This window comes from Cydia amplana, chromosome 3 (assembly GCF_948474715.1).
Source record: "Cydia amplana chromosome 3, ilCydAmpl1.1, whole genome shotgun sequence".
Taxonomy (NCBI): Eukaryota; Metazoa; Arthropoda; class Insecta; order Lepidoptera; family Tortricidae; genus Cydia; species Cydia amplana.
In genome coordinates, this window is record NC_086071.1 from 21,220,423 (window position 1) to 21,243,648 (window position 23,226).

General features: G+C 40.4%; 1 protein-coding gene and 1 long non-coding RNA gene across 2 annotated transcripts in view; one reads left to right on the forward strand and one right to left on the reverse strand.

Annotated features, from left to right (window-relative positions):
* The window catches only part of LOC134662764 (protein O-mannosyl-transferase TMTC1-like), a 321,732-nt gene that overhangs the window by 172,316 nt on the left and 126,190 nt on the right, over window positions 1-23,226 (reverse strand). Inside the window, exon 2 of the mRNA XM_063519052.1 lies at window positions 5,027-5,204. Within this exon, the coding sequence (XP_063375122.1) occupies window positions 5,027-5,204 (178 nt within the window). The remainder of the gene's footprint in view (window positions 1-5,026; window positions 5,205-23,226) is intronic.
* LOC134662862 (uncharacterized) overlaps window positions 1-23,226 on the forward strand; it is a 315,753-nt gene that overhangs the window by 72,255 nt on the left and 220,272 nt on the right. The gene's annotated exons all lie outside the window — the stretch shown is intronic.

Here is a 23,226-nt window from a genome sequence, read left to right on the forward strand (position 1 = left end):
AATAACTAACAGATTGATTAGATTGCCTATTTTCTATTGATCTCAATCAAAAATGTTTAGACTGAAATTCATTATTTTAGTTAAGTATAAGATAAACAACCAGTTATCGCGTTGTTAACCCCAGATCTCATTGTCAGTTACATACTGTTTTGAATTATTCTTACAATTCCTCGTATGTCATAGCTAATACAGGAGTTTCTTTTCATCCGAGTTGGATGCATTAAGTTTGTTTTGTTTTCTGTTAACAAAAATGTAAGTTTCTGTTGATTATTTTTGTTATAGTTCTTAATGTGCATTACATTAAGTCATCAGTACGGCATACCCGTCTATTGTTTTAAACTTGTGTTAAATGATTATTTCTATAATAACTATTAATGTATGAAACGCGCTAGCTATTAATTGAAATGGCTGTTGATTACAAACATGTTGATTACTCATTTTCGTTTAATTACAAGCACTTACTTAACTTACCTACCTTTCAATCCATATTTTCCTACTTTATGTAATACATGTAGGCATAATATAACACATTCACAGTACGCTTCCCCGCGTCGTCAGAACCTAAACATATCTCACAGGTCAAGCCGACGGCACAGACCATGAAATAGCAAACGTTTTTCCCCCGAAGGGATAAAAACGATATATTTCATGTCTTGCCTAGGCTTGACCCAAGTAATGCCTTGACGACTTTACAATCTCAAGGTACTGAGGAACCGCGCCCGCGCGCCTTCGCTCGGCCGCCCCCGCGGGGCGAGGGCGGCGGGGAGGAGCGCGCGCGCGGCTGGACGGCGCGGGGACATAAGATTTCCGTGTTCTCGATAGTTGTTTGAATAGCGTAATCTCACACACAGGTCAAGCCTAGGCAAGACATGAAATATATCGTTTTTATCCCTTCGGGGGAAAAACGTTTGCTATTAGTTATTGGCCACTATAGTAATTGTCCACTCCTAACAAATCAGAAAGTAGCAAGCCAATTGAAGCCTTAATTATTGTTAAGAGTGGCCAATAACTATTATAGCAGTCACCCTACGTACAAAAGTAAATTTTTTTTCTCAAACATGCAATGAAATGTCGTCGCTCCGGGCGTTATATCAGGCTTCGAAGTATCACGTTTAGGGCGGAGCAACTCCAGAGAACTGTAAAGGAATTTCATACGAAATTGAAGGCCTAGGCCGGGAAGTAATTTTTTTTTAATTCTAATGTAAACATGGGGTCTGTGTCCATGAACAGGCTAAACAGCCGAATTATATATTTTTTTAAATATTTTTAGTGAATGAATGTTTATCGGACCAAAATATCCGTGTTAACGCCTGTTATACACGAACGTACTGATATTAAGAATACGAATCTGTATTATTCAATGTGTTGATGAATAAATTTAAAATCTTGTCTATACGTAAGTCACCAGAGACCATAGACAATATTTAAAATCCTCTGCATTTATTTTATTTATTGAAATTGAAATTCTTATTATCAGGTTGTGTATAATGGCCCTAATAGGGTCTATTCGAACACTACACACGCGAAATACGGACGATTTCCGTAAAAAAAAGTATTTATGGCAGGATTGGAAGAAAAATTAAAAAACTTTAGTCGTGAAGCTATTTGTGGTTGATATTTATAATTTGTTTTTTTGAGTGGTGATTTTTTTTATTTCATTGCATATGTTTGAGAAAAGCACTATACATGCCTAGCCGTGAAAAGGTCTTGCCGACTTCGTATCACTATCCGGCCTCCCTACGGTCGGCCGGCTATACCCACTCACCCGGCTAGCCCTTCTTTCCCGGCGTCTGCAGTAATGTACTAATATTTTAGTTAGAGTTTGTTAGTTATAGTTAGATTTTTTGGAGTTTTTATTTACAGTCAGCAGCATAAGTTGCTAAGCGGACGAAGTGTTCAAAAAGTACTTACGCGTCTTTATTGTCAAGAGAATATGAGCGTGTCAAGGTAATTTTGAACATCTCGCTCGCTTAGCAATTTCTGCTGCTGACTGTACTTACGTCTAGATGATTGTCAAGGGGGTTCCCCTCATCTGGCATAATATTGTCCGTCAGAAATACACTTCGCATAACATGTATCGCAGAAACACTTTTAATCGAATGATAATTTTGCATAAATATTACTTGGCGTTATTATTAGTATGCATACAATACATTTTGCAGCATATTATTTAGCAGAAGATTACTTTTGCCGACTTTCGATTAGCGTATTTGTATATACCATAATCATCCTACAGCATACTGTTATTGTGGCATAATGTTTTTTCTGCTAGCAAAAAAATGGATTAACGTTAAGTAAGAACTGTGACCCCGACAAATTTGACTGGTAATGTTAGGTTGCAACTGCGGCCTCCTGTATAGAACGAATGACTGCCAGGAAAGTGGGTTAGGTTAGGTTAGAACTATGACCCCCCGCAGGTTGCTCACCATGTCGTGGTGGAGGGGCTTAGTAACCGTGGCTTGGTCACCCTCGGTGAAGCGAAGAGGCAACCAGGGCCGGCCTGTCTGAGGTGCGGGTTGGCCCGAGGAGGCGTCACAAGCGGGCTTAACAAGCCCACGCTCCAAGTGGGCTTGTTAAGCCCGCTTGTGACGCGTTGGAGGTGGACCGTCGAGGAAGAGGAGTGTCGGTATTGCGGTGAGCCGTTCTCCCTATCTTCGGCGGCCGAGGTTGGATCGCAGGGGAAGAGGCGTGGTGGTATTACGATACGCCACTCTACCTATCCCCTGCGAACTTGGCGGGGCCGTTCCGCTGTAGCGGCGTTGGTGGGGCTGCAGAGGAAGAGGAGTGTCGGGGAATTTTCTGGCGTCCGTGGCTTCCTTGTGGCGGGCTCGGGGGGGTCCGCTACTGTGCAGAACGGAGGCCGAGGAGGAAGGCGCGTCGAACCATCTGGCGCGCTTAACGTGAAGGGCCTTCGGGCATTCGCGAAGGAGCCGCTCGTAGGCGGCTGCCGCCGGTGGGGTCGCGGATGAGTACGCAAGCGTTCCCCTAACCCCACCAATAGGGCGGCGAGGCGGCATATGGGGGGCTTTTAGTGGGTATACCGTGGGCCTCATTAGCTTAGACAGGAGTCCCACATAACCACTCGGGTCACCCCTCGCACCCGTGTGGTATGCGGAATGCATTTTCCCCCCTAATAAAAAAAAAGTTAGAACTATGACCTCCTACAAAAACGAACGACTGCCAGAAAAATAGATTAAGTTAGAGCATAACATTGCATACCTACTAGGTAATATAAATACACGCTTTTTATAATATTCTTTATTTACCCGAACCCTTCAGACGTTATGCTGATTATTTTACCATAGTTCAACGCTTTAAAAAATTGCAAACAGTAATTCCATCACTACTCTGGCTGTAAATAAAATCATGTATGTGTCACACAATAATGCAAGTAATTGAAGTAATTCATTTGATTACCTTTAATTCGTCTTGATAACTTTATGCCACTTAAATATTATGCAATGCATTTATCTGTAAAATTAATATTCGTGTAAAAGACAATAATTATGATCATCAACAGTATTGCCATAATATAGTTCGAGAATATAAAACTCTGCGAAGTGATTGTATGCTAAATGATAGTATGTGAAAGGAAATTCTGCCAAACGGCTTTTCTGCCAAGTAACATTATGCAATACAAATATATGTCAAAAAACTTTCTGCGACACATTAGTAACTCTTGTCAAGGTCGTATCAAAACCAATTCAAACCCGTAACAAGTTGGGTAATCTGAACCGGGCTCTAACTCTATACCATGACGCGGTAATCTCATTAAACATACGCTTATTCCAATAAATTATGAATACCACTTAAGTCCATTGTTAGGAACACAATGGCGTTAGTAAAGCCGAATTATAACCCGTACGGCTGGCTGAAACGGCTCTTATTATATTAAACGCTATTCAAAACATTCAAGTAGCTACTTATATAGGTACTTATATATTGTAGAATTAGGTAGTGATGTGCCGTCGTGAAATTTTCATAATTGTGAAATTTCCACATTAAACATTTTTGTACACTTCCCATTATGGGGATCGAAATATTACGTTCCCTAAATATGAAAGTGCCCAGGCCAGGCTACTGACTACTGATAGAGTCTGTGCGGAAAGAGAAGAGTCGTGGAATGTATTGGGCCCCATACATTCCACGAATTCCACGATTTATCTCTTTCCGCACAGACTCTATACAGTAATTGTACTACATACTTAGATTACTTAGGTTATGGGGTAGGCCTTTTAGGCTTCGCGCATATAATTAGAGTAAGACAAATATAGTAAGAGTACCTACATAGCACTCCTACTGGCTTTTTAAATTATCAAATTTACTTATTTAAAAAAACACTTATTATTTAGTACAAAACTCACCGCTTCGCTATGTACAGGGTGTAGCGCGAACAGCCCAGCGAGTGCCGCGAACGGCCAGCGCAGGCGCGCGAATCGCGCGATTGTCGCACTCGCGCGCGCGACTAGCGTGCAACTAACGCAGTGGAGACACGCGTTGGTGACATGCCAGTAGGCTATTAACAGGCGTGTCTCACTCCGCGATTTCGTCGCTTTGCTACAGGTAGCTAAAAGTACATCCGTTCGGCCCCAATTTTGGGGAAAGCCATAAGCCGCGCGTGGCGCTGTCGCCACCTAGCGGCCATATCTGTGCTGATCGTAACAGACCCGTTTTGTTAGAGAGTGAGTGAGCGCCGAGCAAACGAGGAGTCGTAGTGGTCGCCATAGCCGAAATCGGCTGGAAGGGATCATTATCATCATCATCATCACCAAGGGGAGAGCGATAGCTGACACTTTAAGATATATTCTTTCTTTAAGCCATAGTTAGTTATCTAAAAAGTTATTTATTATTTGTCATTTCGATATTGGAGATTTTATAATATCCATGGCAATTTAGGAGCTTGGAGGATGTTAAAGTGAGATAAATATAGTAAGAATAAATGGCGCTCTTACTGACTCTTTGGGCCTATTTAAGCATCAATAAAATTACTTATATGTAAAAACACACTTATTAGTACAAAACTCACCGCTTCACTATGTACAGGGTGCAGCGCGAACAATAGCCCAGCGAGTGCTGCGAACGGCCGGCGCAGGCGCGCGATTGTCGCGCTCGCGCGTGCGACTAGCGTGCAACTAACGCAGTGGAGACACGCGTTGGTGACATGCCAGTACCAGGGAGACAGGCCGGAGAAGAGGTAGTTTATTCTGGAACAAGGAAAAGTAGGTTATTTTAGGGTTCCGTACCTCAAAAGGTAAAAACGGAACTCTTATAGGATCACTCGTGCGTCTGTCTGTCTATGTGTCTGACCATCCCCCCCCCCACTTTATCTCCGCAACTGGGTCTAAGATTTCGAAAAATACACAAAATAGTTCTTTACCTATAAATGACAGGAAAATCTAAGAAATGTGCAGTCAAGCGTGCCTTGGAACGCAAGTCCGACTCGCACTTGGCCGGTTTTTTTTTATAATTCGGCGCATTCTTGAAATGTGACGCAATTTTTCTTATCACTGTTAGCAATGTGCAGAAGAAAATTTTCAAGACCTGCTGATTTCTCATGAAATGTTCTGATATTTTTTCTGCACGTTTATTGCCAAACCTTCTTACGATTTTTATGACACTTCAAATAGACTCTGACGCCAATGAGAGACGTAAATGTGGAATAAAACAGTCTTCAATTGTTAAGAACATTGAGAAATAATACCTAATCTGAACGGGAATTTTCTAAGTGGAAATTTGCATGAGAACTTTTTCATGAAAGTTTTCTGAAATTTCCAGAAAATTTAAGAATTTTTCACATTATTCTGCACATTAGGTACTTACTATTTCTGATAAAGCTAAGAAGTCGATATTTGGCATGATAACTTAACTCTTAATTCAACTCATGAAGTTGCAATGGGGTTGGCCGGTCGAAGTATTTAGCAGATGGCGCCATCATAGCTTGCCTTGTCAATCCCTAGAATTGTTGCTATTTTTTTTTAATGCCCCGGATGCCAGCCTTTTAAGCCAAATCTCATAGGAAAAGGGGCAAGCTATGATGGCAGTACAGTTTCTAACCCCATTGGTATGAAACCTGTACATAATCTCCAAAGCTTTATATTATACTGAACTCAAAATAGCATAATAAAACCTCCACATAGGATCGATCTCACGCCCAAATGCGTGTAAATGAACTGTAAACACGACGAAGGCTTTAATCCTGGTGTTCAGCAAAATTCAAGAAGTCACATTATTATACAACTTCGTACTGAGATACGACCTTCTGTTGTTAAACGTTATTAACAACAAAAAGTCGTATCATTGTATAGTTTCGTATGGAGATACGACGTTTTGTGTGCGAGTGTTAAAGCGCGTCTTGTCTGAGCCGTTTGCATCTCGCAGACAATGCGAAGCCTTCAAACGTAGTCTTTAAGCGTTACGGGTGTGGTCCAAGTTAAAGGAAGTTGCCTGTTTTGGTTAATTTAATAATGGAATATACCCAGTTGCAGATTTTGGCGTTGTGTAACCATAAATTTAAAATAACCCTTGAATTGCAAAAAAAAAAATCAGCATAAATAGATGGAAACCTCTGAGATGGAAACCAATAACCTATTTACCTTTTCCTATCCGGGTCCTAGCAGTTAAAAGTACTACCTACCTAGCATTAAGTTGCATGTGCCAACTGTAGAGTCTGTGCGGAAAGAGAAGAGTCGTGGAATGTACTGGGCCCCATAGATTCCACGACTCTTCTCTTTCCGCAAAGTCTCTATCTACTTGGTTGCAAATAAACCTTGAAACATTGAAACCGATTTTTTTAAATTTTAGAGATTGGAGTCTTCCGTGAAGCTTCCTTTCTGCGAAGAATAAATTAATTAAACAATTCCAAACGCTTCACCTCAGCTAGCTAAGCTAGCAACGCTCTACAAAGTGTCTTGTAATTCTCTTACAACTTGGGCCGCGTCCATAAGCGTTTTAGTAGAGGTATTTAGGGCGGGAGACGTTACATCTTTGCAGGAAACAATTACACACCCCAGTCTTGAACGTCACATGTAACGTAACTTTATACGTCACATGTAACGTCACTTTATACTGCTTTATACGTCACGCGCTGCATGCGGCGTAGCTCGTAACTACGGGAACGTGACAAAGTATTTTATGTTTAAGGCTTTCAGAGATTCAAGGAGAAGGATTGAGTGTACCTACAGTTGCTATCAAATATATTGGAGCGGCTACGGCACTCAAAAATATCGGAATAACCGCCGTCATAAAATCTTGTTCAATAACAAACTGAAGACTTCTAAAAAAAAGTAGGTTTCGGCACATGTCGACGCATAATAACGTGAGTTAAACCGTAGTTGTTTAAATATTTTAAAATCTGTCACACGAAAGTTTAACTTCGGAAATAGAGCGAGTAAAAATGTTGTTTGGTCAACTTCTTCTCACTCTAACATAGTATCAGACAACGTTCAGCGATAAAATGGTTAAGAAATGAAATATACAATACAATACAATATATCTTATTTTCAGACTATGTACATAGTGTTAGTGTACATTCCCTTAATCATATGTCAGTTAAACCTTTACTAAATTATAAACTATTAAGTACGCCTCTGGACCCCATATGTACATCGTCCCAGTGTTTCCAGAAGGTGCAAGCAGGCGACTCTAGCACTAGGCGCAAGAGGCTGTCTCCCGAATATGACGTAATATATTTTACTGCAATAATATGTGAGCATAATATGTGATATGTGTAATCCTGGCAAGATCGCCATGTAAGGTGTGGCGTCAATGATACGTCTGTTGGTGTCTATACGAATCATCTTCATCTTCCTCGCGTTGTCCCGGCATTTTGCCACGGCTCATGGGAGCCTGGGGTCCGCTTGGCAACTAATCCCAGTAATTGGCGTAGGCACTAGTTTTTACGAAAGCGACTGCCATCTGACCTTCCAACCCGGAGGGTAAACTAGGTCTTGTTGGGATTAGTCCGATCAAAAAAAATATATAATAAAAAAAACTAAACCGAAACAAACGACCTCCTTAGATGAGACGGCACAGGCTGAAGCACTAAGGGGGGCGAAACCAGAAGAGAGTGGGAAGGCCAAGGTGGAACCATCGATGCTGGAGCGGCCGCTGAAAGCCGGGGTACCTAGTGGAACCCCAGCCCAGGTGACTAAGCCAGAGACGAAGGAACCTCCAACAGCTGGACCCTCGACAGACACAAGGATGGCGGCGGAGAGTGGGACGACACCTGTTGAACCCTCGAAGCAGGCCATTGATCCCGGCTGGGAGATCAGGTGTAAACCAAGAGGGAAGCCTGCCCAGACCGAGGAAGAAGGACCTACGCGAAAGAAACTTTCGCAGAGAAAGCGGCAGCGGCTCCAAAAGCGAAGAGGAGCAGAAGGCCGCTCCTCTGGAAACAAACAGGAGGTTGACGCCCCGGAGGGACAGGGCGAGGGAGCGACGACCTCAGAAGAACAGACCCAGGCAAAGAGGAAACCAGAAGGGAAAGCCAAGAGGGCACGCCTGGACGAAACCATATCCCCCAGAGGCGACCACAAAAAACCACGGACGGACGCCTCCTCGGGTAACAATGAACCACCCTCCTCCTATGCGGCGGCAGCAGCGACAGATCTGACGGTGGCGATCACCAACGTTCGCACGGGCAGACTGACGCAGCAAGATGCGGCAGAGGTGGAGAAGAAGATCGGGGATGCCATCTTCCAGGCAGCCATAGAAACCGGTCTGGACACCGTAGCGGAGGCCCCAGCGTTCTCAGGCAGACCAAGTTTGGTAGACGGGTACCTGAAGTTGTGGTGCCAGGACGCGAACACGAAGGCGTGGCTGACGAAGTGGTTGGAGTCGGCCACTCTCCAGAACGGAGACCATCTCGTTGGAAAGAGGGAGGACGGGATGGTCCGGAACACAAGGTGCGGCATACTGATTCCGTCCCTGGAAGACAACCTCACCAAGATAGGAAGGGTCCTCAATTTCCAGAACCCGTGGGCCATGGTGAGGAAGTGGACGCTGTTCCAGGCAATCCCCCTAAAGAAAAGGGCCTGTACCCTACTCCTGGTGGGAATACCTGAAGACGTTGTTCCTACTGTGATGGAAAAGGGAAGGAGACTGAACTACTTGTGTGGGACAGTCTACATCCGTTTCCAGCACAGCGGAGGACGCTTCAGAGATTCTCCACCGGAGAAGAACGCAACAGAGGCGAACACAGACGGAGGGGAGGACAAATCCGCAGAGAACGCACAAACGGCAGAGAATACCCCCTCTGCTATGGACACCGACTGTGCAGAACAGGAAACCCTGGACGTCGAGGAAGGCATCTTGCTGGACTCGGAAGACGAGGATGGGCTACCAAAGGGGATCAGTCTCCTGGACCTAAAGGGAAGGACGGCGGAGGGGATAACTCCCGATGGCGCCTTCCCACTGTAAGGTCCTCCAGGTTAACCTCCAGCACAGCGAATCTGCAACGGCTCAACTTCGGAAATGGCTGGAGGTTAACCCAACATCCATAGCCCTGATTCAAGAGCCGTGGATCAGGAACACACGTATAAACGGCCTTTGTAACACCGGAGGTAACTTATTCTATAATACACATTACAAACCAAGATCTTGTATATACATATCTCGTAACATAATGGCACAACCACTAACTCAATTCTGTTCCAGAGACGTGTGTGCCATAAAACTCCTCAGAACACAAAACTCAAGTCTACCGGAGATAGTCCTGGCGTCCACCTACATGGCGGCGGAGGACGAACCACCTCCAGTGGAGATGAACAACCTCATACGCTACTGCGAACATGAAAGGCTCGAGCTGGTCATATCCGCAGACTGCAACGGCCATCACAACCTATGGGGAATGGAAACCAACAACAAAAGAGGTAACGATATTGTTGAATACCTTATGTCAACTAACCTAGATATATTGAACACAGGATCCAAACCAACTTTTGTCACACGTAGATGTAATACTATAATTGATATCACTCTAAGCACAGGACTGGCAGCTCAACACATATCCAACTGGCACGTGTCGGACGAGCTATCCTGCTCCGACCACAGATGGATACGGTATGACCTGACAGCCGACATCCACACACCCACACCTAGAAGAAACCCGAGACGCACGGACATAGCGGCGTACAAGGAACTTCTGGTAGGTAAACTAGACAATAACACACATACAGCCAGGCCTAGAAATATAAAGGAACTGGAAGAGCAGGTAAACTTACTAATTAAAAACATAACTGATAGCTACGAAAACACATGTCCACTATCGACTCCATCTGCTAGAGGAAAAAACAGTAACAATAACAACAGCTGGTGGGGACCGGAGTTGGACCGATTGAGAACGAAAATGAGAAGGCTACTAAACAGAGCAATGAACACAAGAGCTGAAGAGGACTGGGACAAGTACAAAACAGCTAAAACAGACTATAAGAAAAGACTAAGGTACAGAAAGTCAGCCACATGGCGGAACTTCTGCGACAACATATCTACTGTAACACAGGCAAACAGAACAAGGAAAATCCTTGCAGACCAACCAAGACAACTACTCGGCACCCTGAGGAGACAAGATAACAGTACCACCAGCAGCCCAGCTGAGACAGAAAGGCTACTGGTGGAAACCCACTTCCCAGGATGCAAGGTAGTAAATGGACAAGATCCAGAACAGCACACAATGAACTATAATCCAACTGAAAGCGAATGGAAAACAGCAGAAAGCATAACAGAGCAAAACAAAACGACCTGGGCGATAAATAGTTTTGAAAACTTTAAATCGCCGGGAACGGACGGAATCTACCCAGCCTTACTAAAGTGGGGAGGACATACACTAATGAAACATCTATCCAATCTACTGTGCAGCTGTATAGCCTTTAGATACATACCACAGAAATGGAGGGAAGTTAAAGTGATTTTCCTACCAAAACCAGGCAAAACCGACTACTCGGATCCCAAATCTTTCAGACCAATCAGCCTTACATCCTTCATGCTTAAAACACTAGAGAGATTATGTGACAGAGAACTGAAGGACATGGCTCTAAAAAAACATAGAAATCCATCCAAACCAACATGCCTACAGTCAAGGTAAATCAACTGACTCAGCTCTCCATGCTGTAGTAAGTAACATAGAGAATGCGCTAGCGAAGAAAAACTCCTGCTTAGGCACCTTCATCGACATAGAGGGAGCTTTTGACAAGACCAATTTTAGCAGCATTCAGCAAGCACTACACAGACACGGAACAAATCCGCTCATAACCGAATGGATAATGAATATGTTAAGACAAAGAATAATAAAACTATCTGAAAATCAAAATCACCAGGCACTAGTAATGAGAGGATGCCCCCAGGGAGGAGTACTCTCACCACTGCTGTGGAACCTGGTTGTAAACGATTTGATAACAAAACTAAACAAAAAACAATTCATAACAATAGGTTACGCGGACGACTTAGTAATACTAATCAGCGGCCTAGTAATAAGCACACTGTGCGATCTCACACAGTCAGCACTGAAAATAGTAGAGAAATGGTGCAAGGAGAATGACCTATCGGTAAACCCAAAAAAGACCGACACAATTCTCTTCACACACAAACGAAAACTGGGCACATACCAAATGCCAACCCTGTTTGGCACAAGACTGACACTTTCAAAGGATGTAAAATACCTAGGCATAATACTGGACGACAAACTGAACTGGAACAAACACCTAGAAAATAAACTGAACAAAGCAACAGTAGCCTTTTGGCAATGCCGGAGGATGGTGGGCAAGAGATGGGGACTTGCCCCTCACATTATACTGTGGCTGTACAAAATGGTAATAATGCCAATGATCAGCTACGGAGCGGTTGTATGGTGGCCCCGCACCCAGCTAACCACGGCAATAGATAAACTGCACAAAACACAAAGACTAGCATGTGTAGCTGCGACGAGCTGTATGAGAACTACTCCGACTGCGGCCCTAGAAACAATGCTAGGACTCCTGCCATTACACATATACATACAAAAAGAAGCGGCTGCCACAGCTCTGCGGTTGAAAAATCTAAACCTATGGACATCTTTCAGCTCACCGCACAAGAGGATCTATGACAATATGATCTCAAAACTGCCCATGCTGGAAGCGCCAATTGACCAAATACCAAAAACTATGATTTTCTGGAAAGACTACGCCATATCGTTAACAGAAGATCCTAAAGAAGGACTAGACCAAACAAAACTAAGAATATTCACAGATGGCTCAAAAACAAACACAGGAACAGGATGTGGTGTCTTCTCAGAGGACCTGAACATACACATCTCAAAACCCCTGGGCGAATACAACACAGTATTCCAAGCTGAATGCGTAGGTATAATAGAAGCTTGCAATGCTATAACAAGACGAAAAGTGAAACACGAGAATATACTAATACTGTCAGACAGTAAATCAGTACTACAAGCGCTAGGCAGTGACAAACTAACTTCAGAACTTATACTGGACTGTCATCGAAGACTTACTGAGGTGAGCAAGGAAGGCAACAAAGTAACAATCCAATGGATAAAGGGGCATAGTGGATCAAGAGGAAACGATGCAGCGGATGAACTGGCCAGGAAAGGCTCAGAGACACCGGCATACGGACCCGAGCCCATTATACCCCTTCCAATATCCTACATACACAACCAAGTAGACCTACATCACAGACAACTGCACAATAAGTACTGGAATGAAATGGACACATGCAGGCAGACTAAAGATATTTTACCGGAACTGAACTACAAGCTCACCAAAATACTACTGAAAACACCTAGGCAACAACTACGTAAAATAATAGGACTTATCACAGGACATAACACACTAAACAAACACCTACACAATATGGGTAAAACGGACAGCCCCTTGTGCAGAGCATGCATGGAAGAAGAGGAAACAACAAACACATACTCCTAGACTGCAAACAGGTAGAAACATACAGGAACAAATACCTAGGAACTCCGAGCACACTAAAAGAGGCAGTCAGCAACCTGAAAACACTGCTAGGTTTCATGGAGGAGCTGGGGTGGTTAGAGTAGCGCTACCTCGTTTCACGCAAAATGGTTGTCGATTTGCGGAAAATGCCCAGAAACACTAACTAACTAACTAACTAGTCCGGTTTCCTCACGATGTTTTCCGTCACCGAAAAGCGACTGGTGAATATCAAATGATATTTCGTACATAAGTTCCGAAAAACTCATTGGTACGAGCCGGGGTTGGAACCCGCGACCTCCGGATTGAAAGTCGCACGCTCTTACCGCTAGGCCACCAGGGCTTCAAAAGGGCTTCAGGGTTGGTGTCTATACGAATATTCTATTAAAATAACGCGTACAAAAGTACATGCTATCTGGGGGCACGGCAGTGCCCCCGCCAAGACGAGCAAAACAAAGAGGCACGGCCGTACCATCCTTTTCTCGAAGCGGTTCAGGCCATTTTCGACGTCCTGTAATTTTGTGCTGGCTGAAGCTAGGACCCTGAATTTTCAGTAATATATAGGGCTTAACATGCTTACGATATATTCTCAAAAACATTCAATTTGAACTTGTAGTTTAAGAATTATTGTATGTCAAAGTTCCTTAATTTCGACACTCATTCATTCACTCACTCACGATCATCATAATTATAAGGTACTTCTGGCATACCCACGAGCTTCAAATTTTAAACATAAGTAGTTTTCAGCTTATCAAGCCATAGAAAACCTAAAAATATTGCCATATCAGTCTCGTTTTAAAAATTTAAGAACTGCATAAGTAAGTTTGTAATCCCATATAAATATATCCTATTACAAAATTACTGTTGACTACAAATAGTAGGTAAAGTAAAGGTACACTACGATGTACGATGTGAGTATGAATGAAGATGTGTTTAGTTATGATATGTGTATACATAGTATGGGTATGAGGACCCGAAAAGAAGGACTGCCTACAAAAAGAGATGAGATCCCATCAAAAACATTACATGTAAAAAGGTGCAAGTCTCGCAACGCTTCTACTACAAAAAAGTTTTGAGATGTAATGTGAAACCAAGTCGGTTATTTTAATCAAATAATCAGTGCCAGGGGGTGGTAAAACCGTATCAATAAGATATCTTTAATTTGTAATACATATAATGACTTGGCAATCGCACATAATGCTTTACTCGTACCGTACCTACTCGTAAATATGTGTAATGCTGAAAATGCAATTAGCGCTAGCGTTATGTTCAATTAGAATTATTTTTAATAGGTGACGATGATCCTTAATGTCATTATGCAGCCGTGCGATGGCCAAGTCATTATACGTATTACAAATTAAATATATCTTATTGATACGGTTTTAACACCCCCTGGCACTGATTATTTGATTAAAATAACCGACTTGGTTTCACATTACATCTCAAAACTTTTTTGTAGTAGAAGCGTTGCGAGACTTGCACATTTTTACATGTAATGTTTTTGATGGGATTATATATTACAGCTACGTACGTGTGAGGGTGAGGCATAGTACACACTACACACTACAAATATAACACTCTCTATAATCAATGATAATAATGTGACGTGTGTTATGAGTTATACCATTTTGCAATATTGAAATTAGATTTCCGTTCTCTTTGACATTTGTATGGCAACCGGCAAAACATAGTGTTCAAAGGTATACGTACCTGTACCTTTAATACCCTTAGGTATATACCTAAGACCCATGTATACCTATGTTTTACAAATAAAGCATTCTGATTCTGATTCTGATGTTTCATTATGACGTTAAAATCGATGCCTCTATGCAAACTGCAAAATATGCACATGCACTCATACTTTAATAACGCAGGGAATTACGGCATCGTTGCACTTCACGGGGCATATATCACGTCAATGCCATAATAAAACAAGTAGTCTACTCATATACTTCACAGGGTATATATCACGCCAATATCACAGTAAATCGAGTAGTTGTAACCATAACACGGCAATAAAATGAAATGAGTAGTGTTATCTTAATATACTGCCCCAGCATTCTGTAACAACTTTTGGAAAATACATTCTAAATTTTATATTCACGCGTTTTTTAATGGCTGTTATAGATGAAAAAACATCATTTAGAATAGAAATATAAATACAGAAACAATTTTATTCGTAAACACAAACGAGACAATTTATATAGGTACTTAATTGTAGTAAAACCGTGGAATCGTAGAAATAAATAAAGCGTCGTGGCGTTCATGACTCCCAGACTCCCAGCGCTGATTTTCCTATGAGACCATTTAAACTTTGCAACAAACTCTTTTCTAACTTTCCGAAATTTTATGATAAGGTTCACGGGAAAAAAAATAAGTTTCGAAGCAAGTTCCCTTGACGAAATTTTCCGCAAATTTTTCATGTAAGTAGGTACAAAGCTTCGCAATTTTGGAAAGATAATAATAAAACCACATTACTTCCTTACTTTAACTCTGGCTCACGTTTGACCGTATATCATGTCTTCAAGGCTTTATTTTAAAGATTGCTTGCTCCTTCTCTTGCAACAAATATTATTTATGCATTACATTTTTTTTGTCTTTGCAAACAAACTACCTACCTATATGTGAATGAACGATTAAATAAAATTCTTATGTTATTTGGATAGGTACATAATTATAGATTTCATTGAATTCGCGAGAAAGAATATCTTTAATACCTACTTGTAGTATGAACACAATTATAATATCATTGGCGCCGCATCAAATTTGTATAACATAGGTACTCCATTCCACATAAAATTAAGATTCTAGAATCAGAGATTAAATATAAACCATAAACTGAAATAATTGTCATATAAGAAAGTAAAAGTGCCCCCATCCAGTGTCCAGGGCGGCGATCGAACCAGCGCCCTCTGCATTCGCGGCAGATGCCTCAACCACTGGGCCATCCGATTCACGGCGATATAGGTCAAAATTTCTAGAGTATGAGTAGTTATAATATATAGTCTTTTAAATGGTTTCTTCGCCCTTTGGCCAACTCTAAGGTAGAGTACGATTCGTACCTCCTGTCTAAATCTATTGAAGTACCATAAACTTGCGAATATACACTACTTTCTTACATGTACTCTGGCACCATACATCACGATTGCGCCAAGGCTTTATTCCAGAGATTGCTTCATTAAGAACAGTCTTCCGTCTCTTACAATTTGTTAGCGGATGAAAGGGACGTGCAGTGCATTTGTGAGCAGCAATTGCATTTTCTTCGTTGTACAACCACACACGTAAACAAAAAAGATGTCTAGAGACATAAACGTTCTCGCATCTTAAAGGTCGGCAACGCACTTATAATCCCTCTGGTGTTGCAGGTGTCCATGGGTGACGATAATTGCTTACCATCAGGTGGTTCGCCCGATCGTATGATAAAAAAATTCATTTTCGACTGTTTTAATTATTTTTGTGGATTTGCTTTCGTTATTTTTAACGGAGTACATGTTTCAAGGGAAGTTAAATTGAGCGGTAAACTTGTATTTAAAGCTCTAGTCAACCTAGTGGCATCACGCCAGGTACCTACCAGAGTAGACTTAAATAGAGTAGTCTATCCTCGACAAGAACCTCCTGGACGTGCCAAGTGCAAAAAACCGGCCAAGTGCGAGTCGGACTCGCGTTCCAAGGGTTCCGTACATTAAGTCCGACTCAAGCTTGACTGCACATTTCTAATAGGTTTTCCTGTCATCTATAGGTAGTTAAAGAACTATTTTGTGTATTTTTTTCAAAATTTTAGACCCAGTATTTTCGGAGAAAAAAGGGAGGAATGGTCGGACAGACAGACAGACGCACGAGTGATCCTATAAGGGTTCCATTTTTTCCGTTTGAGGTACGGAACCCTAAAAACGAGCCACACTACAATTATACAAGCACGGAATTAATGTTTAGCAGCAGAAAAGCTAGGGCGAAGTGTTCAAAATATCGAAACAAATAATTATTACCATGAACATTAGATCGTCAGAGCATGCAAAATGAAGTGCAAGTGATAAGCTAATCTGGATATTATCTGGAAATGCAGAGATTGAAGGTTAAACTTGAAAGAAATAAAACTATTAAAACGGGGTGTGACCCGTTGACCACGAATGCTGTAAAGGGTTCGAAACGTCGGAATGTAGTAGAAATTCAATATACGCGATATAATCCGTTTTAATAGTTTTATTTCATGAGTAACTATCGCGGTAACCGAAGACAGTTATAGTTATTAATCTTGAGTTACAAATATTAATTTAGAGATAGTTTACTGTAATTTGTTTTATACTGTAATAGTGTCCTTAATTTTGGCAGTCTGCCTTTGAAAGTGCACCATAAATTTGAGTGATTTATCTTATTTACTGATTCAGAACAGAGGCGAGAACCAGATTTGTATTATTTGAAAATAAAAATTGTATAAAGCTACAGCATGGCGCCAAAGTTAGAACCCGTATGACAGTCCGGCCCGGCTATTTCCTCTTCAGGTCCAATTACTATTTACATTATGTACATTAACAATCAATTATTTACAATAATATAACACACACACACAGTGCATTCACAGTGCATTGGTTTTACTGTAATGCTGTGACACTTATTTGAGTAATAAATAAATAAATAACGGGCGATATAATTTTGTTGCAGTAAAAAAACTTCGTTGGCAACAAGAATTTAAAATACGAACTTTAAAAAACTATCTTCATTGTCTAGACTTAACGGTCATTGCCGATGCCAAGCCGTAAATTCTCGACTTCCTGAGGCCAGTCTAGATTCAGATTTAATAATTTGTTATGGTTTTAAACTGGTTTTGATACGACCTTAACAATTGGTGATGGGCGCGCATCTCACGCACGACTTTCACTTCATTTCACATGCACCAATCAGCGTGAGCGATCTTCAAGGTCTTATCAAAACCAGTTCACAACTATAAATAGTTGCATCTATGCTTGTTTCTGTCTGTCAGACAGGTCTGACAGTGACAGTCTATCTGTAGAAAATGCTTTTAAAGCGCACGCGGGCATTTTGATTATTTTTTTTGCCACTGACACTAAATACAAAACTCTTTGTTTCCGTAAAAAGATTCAAATTCTTTAAAAAAGTATCTTCATTGTCTAGAATCAGCAGCCATTGACGATGCCAAGCCGTAAACTCACGAATTTCTGGCCGGGCTAGTTTTAAGTCCCAAACTTGCTCCTAAGAGTCGCAGTCAACTGTTTCCTTTGCAATTTTCTGGGACTAAGAGACTATTCCCGCTCTGCTGACATCGAAATTCAATTGCAATAAGCCCCTACTACGCACAACCATAGCATTGGAATAACAGTTTGAACTTGGAGTCACAATACGGAGAACAAATAAATGAGTTTTTGAATGTCACTAACGGTTGCTATGCGTGAGTGAGGAAAAATACACCCTAGTATTTTTTGGAACGCAAAATGCGCCGCGAATATGAAAAGATGATTTTAAAAAGAATAAAAACCATACGTTTCAAAAGAGTCTACAACGAGCATTTGATATCACTGTTTGTGTTTCTGGCGTCTCACCATCAGGCAGGTCGTATGATTGTTTCCCACTTTCATGATTGAAAAAATGTATAAGTACTCGTACTGTTATGAAAAAGTGAATTGGTCAGTACATCGCTAAGTTTCTGGCCGGTAGGTATATTGACGGATTCTATTTTCCTCAAACCGCCCAGAGGTCTATAAGGTCTCCCGTTCCAATTAATTTCAAATCTTTAATTTACAAATCAAAATTGGCTGGAGAATAAAACCCCTTTTGACTTTAAATATTGATCAAATTACTAAGTCACAGAACGAAACTGTTGTTGAAACATGATAATGGAACTTAATTAGTTTAACCTTTTGTTTAGTAACTTGATTAGAGGAGTTTAATTGCTTTTCAAATCAAATACGGGTAGTTTTTAACTAACTTCAGAAAAGAGAGTCTGGAAGTTTTTGTTTACCGACTTTCCGAATGAAGGAAGTTTTCAAACTAAACAATTTCGGGCCAAGCTTACTCGGAATTTTTAATGACAAAGTGTTGTCGTGTCATGATAATAGTCAAATTTCTATGAGAATATGACGATTAGGTATATTATTTCCGCACTTGTCTGTGTAAAAACTTAGACGGACTTTTACGCGGAGCGATATGTCGCTGAACCAATATAACGTCAATTTAATTAGTAAATGTCTCATTGAATAATTTAACGGTTTAAACTCACTTGTTTTAAGTCAGTTAAATTATTCAATGTTAGAATGTCTCACAACAGTTTAAATTCGAGGTAATGTCAAGATAAAATTAACTTTTGACGTGTCTTCATATTTGCGGAAACAAACAGTAGTCTTAATTCGAACGTTTACTGTATTTTTGAATTTAAAGCCCTATTTCTCCGAACTTCATTAATGAGTTAGAATTCTGTTAATTTATATAATACCTCATCACATACACCGCACGTCACCCCAACTAAGACGAGGGTTGTTTTTGATGCGCACGTAATCACTATGACAGATGCTTTACATATATAAGTGGTTTCAGTACTGACAGGTGACGGTTGACGTTGATTAGGCTTATGATTTACTATATTTTGCCCACGGCATTGTTTATAATAGACTACGTTAAACAGTGGGTGATTATCTTGTTGATGAACCTACCTAATAATGTTGGACACAATTTTGGTGGATATAATCAAAGTACAGCCTATTAAGACAGTACCAGAACTTGCATGGGATTTTTGTTACATTTCCGGTATTATTAAAACCAAGTATTGAATGAATTTTGCACGTCAGTAGTATACAATGTAATAAAAATCACCTGCAAGTTCACACACTCTCTAATGTGTCTTAACCCATAACGGGATAAAAATTAGAAAGATTTTTTGTCTTTGTGTTCCAGAAAATAACTTTAAATTGGCTCTAGAATAGATAAATTAGCAGCATTAGAGCAGTAAACACGATACGTATCCCGTAAGTAGCTCGTACCTTGCCTTCAGACACATTTGTCTTGGCGTCTCATTAAAGCGCCTGCAGTGTTCTTTAATGTTTAAAATACTTAAGACTAGAATAGTAACGAAAATAGAGAATAACCAAAATAAACCTGTAATTCACAGAGTTGCACACAATGCCGCTGCAGCAGTTTGGAGAAACAGATCACTACATCCCACTAGATGGCGCATAAAATGAAGACCGTATTAGCGTACACAGAGAACGGGAATTATAGAATAATGTATGAGAATTTCAATATGTTTATTAAGTAGTAGAGAAAGCTAACATTTAAATAGCAAACTACATTAAAAAAAAGCAAACTACAGTCAGTTTATGAAGTAAAACCAGAATAAACATAAAGAGAGACAGCAATACATGTTAGTTAATGGTGGGATCCCGGGCTAGAGCAGCAGTAAGGCTACCCCCTCGTTGAAGCCTAGGTTAGGTTAGGTTTTTATAGATCTAAATATGTGTCGTATGGCCCCTACTGTGAAAAAAGCTTATAACTAGCATGTATGATTAATTTTAATGCTGAAAAAAAAATTGAAATAGTGACTGAGGCGACCGTAACCATGGCAACAAGTGGAAAGAAAAATTTGCATAACCCATATGCTCTATCTACGTGATAGGCGATCTGTGGAGGCCGCACTGGCTCGTTGCAATTTATTCGAGCGTTTAGTGTAACGGCGCGTGCCGTGGCCCGCAGTTTCAGGCGCTTCTTAGTTGCCAAATGCGAGGCCATATATAGTATATATAGTATAGTATATATTATATATGTTACCGTAAAAACCCGATTTCAGTGAAAACGCATTTTTCTTGTTTAATAGTTATTTACGATACAAGTGCGGAAAAGAGGAAATTCGAAACGAGTGGCGATAAATTAAAACACGACTGAAGGGAGGGTTTTTAAACCGACACGAGTTGCGAATTACCTATTCGCACGTGTATCGTACAACGTTTTACAGTAGGTACATACTTATTGCACTTTAAACTTTCGACATAGGTACGCACGTTCCTATGCGCAATCCTCTTTTTGTCTGTCAAACATTTTATATCGCTAAGAGAGAAGCGTTTTGTAAAAGTTATTAATACCTTTGTAGAAGTACTTCGTTTTCATATTATAAGCATCTTACGAATTCCCGGAAGTGGCTCACGAGGTGGGCTATCACATAGTTCCCAAATGCGAGACAATACATAACATACCTACGGAGCGATTTTGCTATATCTGACTATACCTACTCTGAGGGGTAAAATGTAGGTCATGTCATACATGGTCATTTTATTAACAATGCAAATATAGTCAAAGTCAAAAGTCAAAAATATCTTTATTCATGTAGGCCTAGCAACAAGCACTTATGAATCGTAACATACTTATAAATTATCTTAAGCTAATATATATATCATTGTTTAGTTAAAAAAAAACCCTGCCGTGTGCCCTATCTTCAACTTATACAGGGCTTAAGAATTACATAAACAACCGTGTACCAACCTACACGGCTCAAATGAAATCCTTAATTTATTACCCTATTTGAGTAGTTTGTATATACGAAGCCCTCAATAACCAGTATACGATTGAACCCTGGCAACGCCTACTTAATACTGAGCACGAGCTCACAATATTTTGGTTTTTGCAAACGCTCGCGAGCAAGGCTTCAAATATCCAGTATATGCTTGAACCCTGATAACGCCTAAAATTGTATACTGAGCGTGAGCTCACAATAGTTTTGTTTGCACGTTCATGCTCTTTGTGATCAGAGTTATAGAAACAAACAATAAATAAGCAGTACCTACTTTGTTTTAAAATATCTTTAATTCATTGGATCGCTGCGGCGCTTACGTCTTTTAGAAAGCTGTAAACTAGCTAAATAAGGAATTGGGTCAAAAGGAATGCAAGTTGCACGTATGTATGGTATTGTCGAGGCTTCCAACCTCCGTGGCGTGACATAGATCAACTGACTGACTGGCTGACTGACATATATATTTGGAACTACGGACATTTAAATTAAAAATTAGACATGACAACGACATGACAAAATAAGATCTAATATCAGACTGTTCAGGTACCTATTGAATGCACGACGAATAGGTTATTGCACTAGAAATTTTTCATTTTTGCAGAACAGAAATTAGGTTTTTATTGTAAAAAAATTCGGGGCACCCCGGTAACCCCTAACTGTTATTTAACATTTAAAATGCCTGTCTCTGTTTATATGTCAACAAATTTTTGAAGATGTATAGAAAATTTATTAACGAAGGTATTTCCAAGAATCAGTGCATTGTATTTTCTGCCTTTCAGATATCTAGTAACTATAGATCTTACAGATATGAAAAATGCACCCTAGTTGATACTAAGATCTACGCTCGGTCGATAATATCTTGAAATAAGATAATATTCCGCAAAACCTAGGCTATGAAAGCCTCCAAGGAATATAATTCCCTGGAAAAGACGCCATTATTTAAAGTATCTCTCCGCTCCATACCACGTAATGAGAAAGAATAGCGTTCGAGGAAAGTATTCCCCACGTCCTACGCGAAAACCGAAATTCGCAAATTGCGGGGATCTTTCTCTTTTACTCAAATGAAGATGTAATAAGAGTGACAGAGAAAAATGCCCGCAATTTGCGAACTTCGATTTTCGCGGTTATACTCGTAGCCCAGGCCTTACCACTGAGGCGGAGTGCGGTGTGCCACTCTTCCCACTCACTTCGTTCGTTTCATAAATTCACACTCTCGTATTTTAATGTGTCATTATGTAGCAGTCTACGTGACGTAAACGCAACGCAAGTTGAAAAAATTCCAAATAGTTGCAATAGTTCGTCGAATATTTTTGGTAATTTCACAAGAAATAAAAGAAGTTTCGATTTAGGAAAAGCGTTGTTTCGTTTTCCATTCAATATTAGGTACCTATGTCGAAATTTGGTTTGGGGCAAAGCAGCTGACATACAGAACTATATTTGTCTTACAAAAGAGAGCCATTTGTTCTATATATAACTTAAGAGCGCGTGAATCATTAAGAGAACTTTTCAAAGAAATTAATATTTTAACTGTAGCTTCCCAATACATCTATGATAGTATTAAGTATTTATGTTATTAAGAATCTAGACTCCTTCACTAAGAATTCTGATGTCCATAACTTTAACACTAGAAATAAAAATAAGCTTGCTATCAGAAAGTTTCGTGTCCGTAAAGTACAAAAGTCATTCGTTGGGCAATGCATTCATTTTTATAACAAGTTACCTGAGGATGCTTTAAGATTACCCTTTCCAGCTCTTAAGAATTACTTAAAAAAGTCATTGATGTTGAAAGCT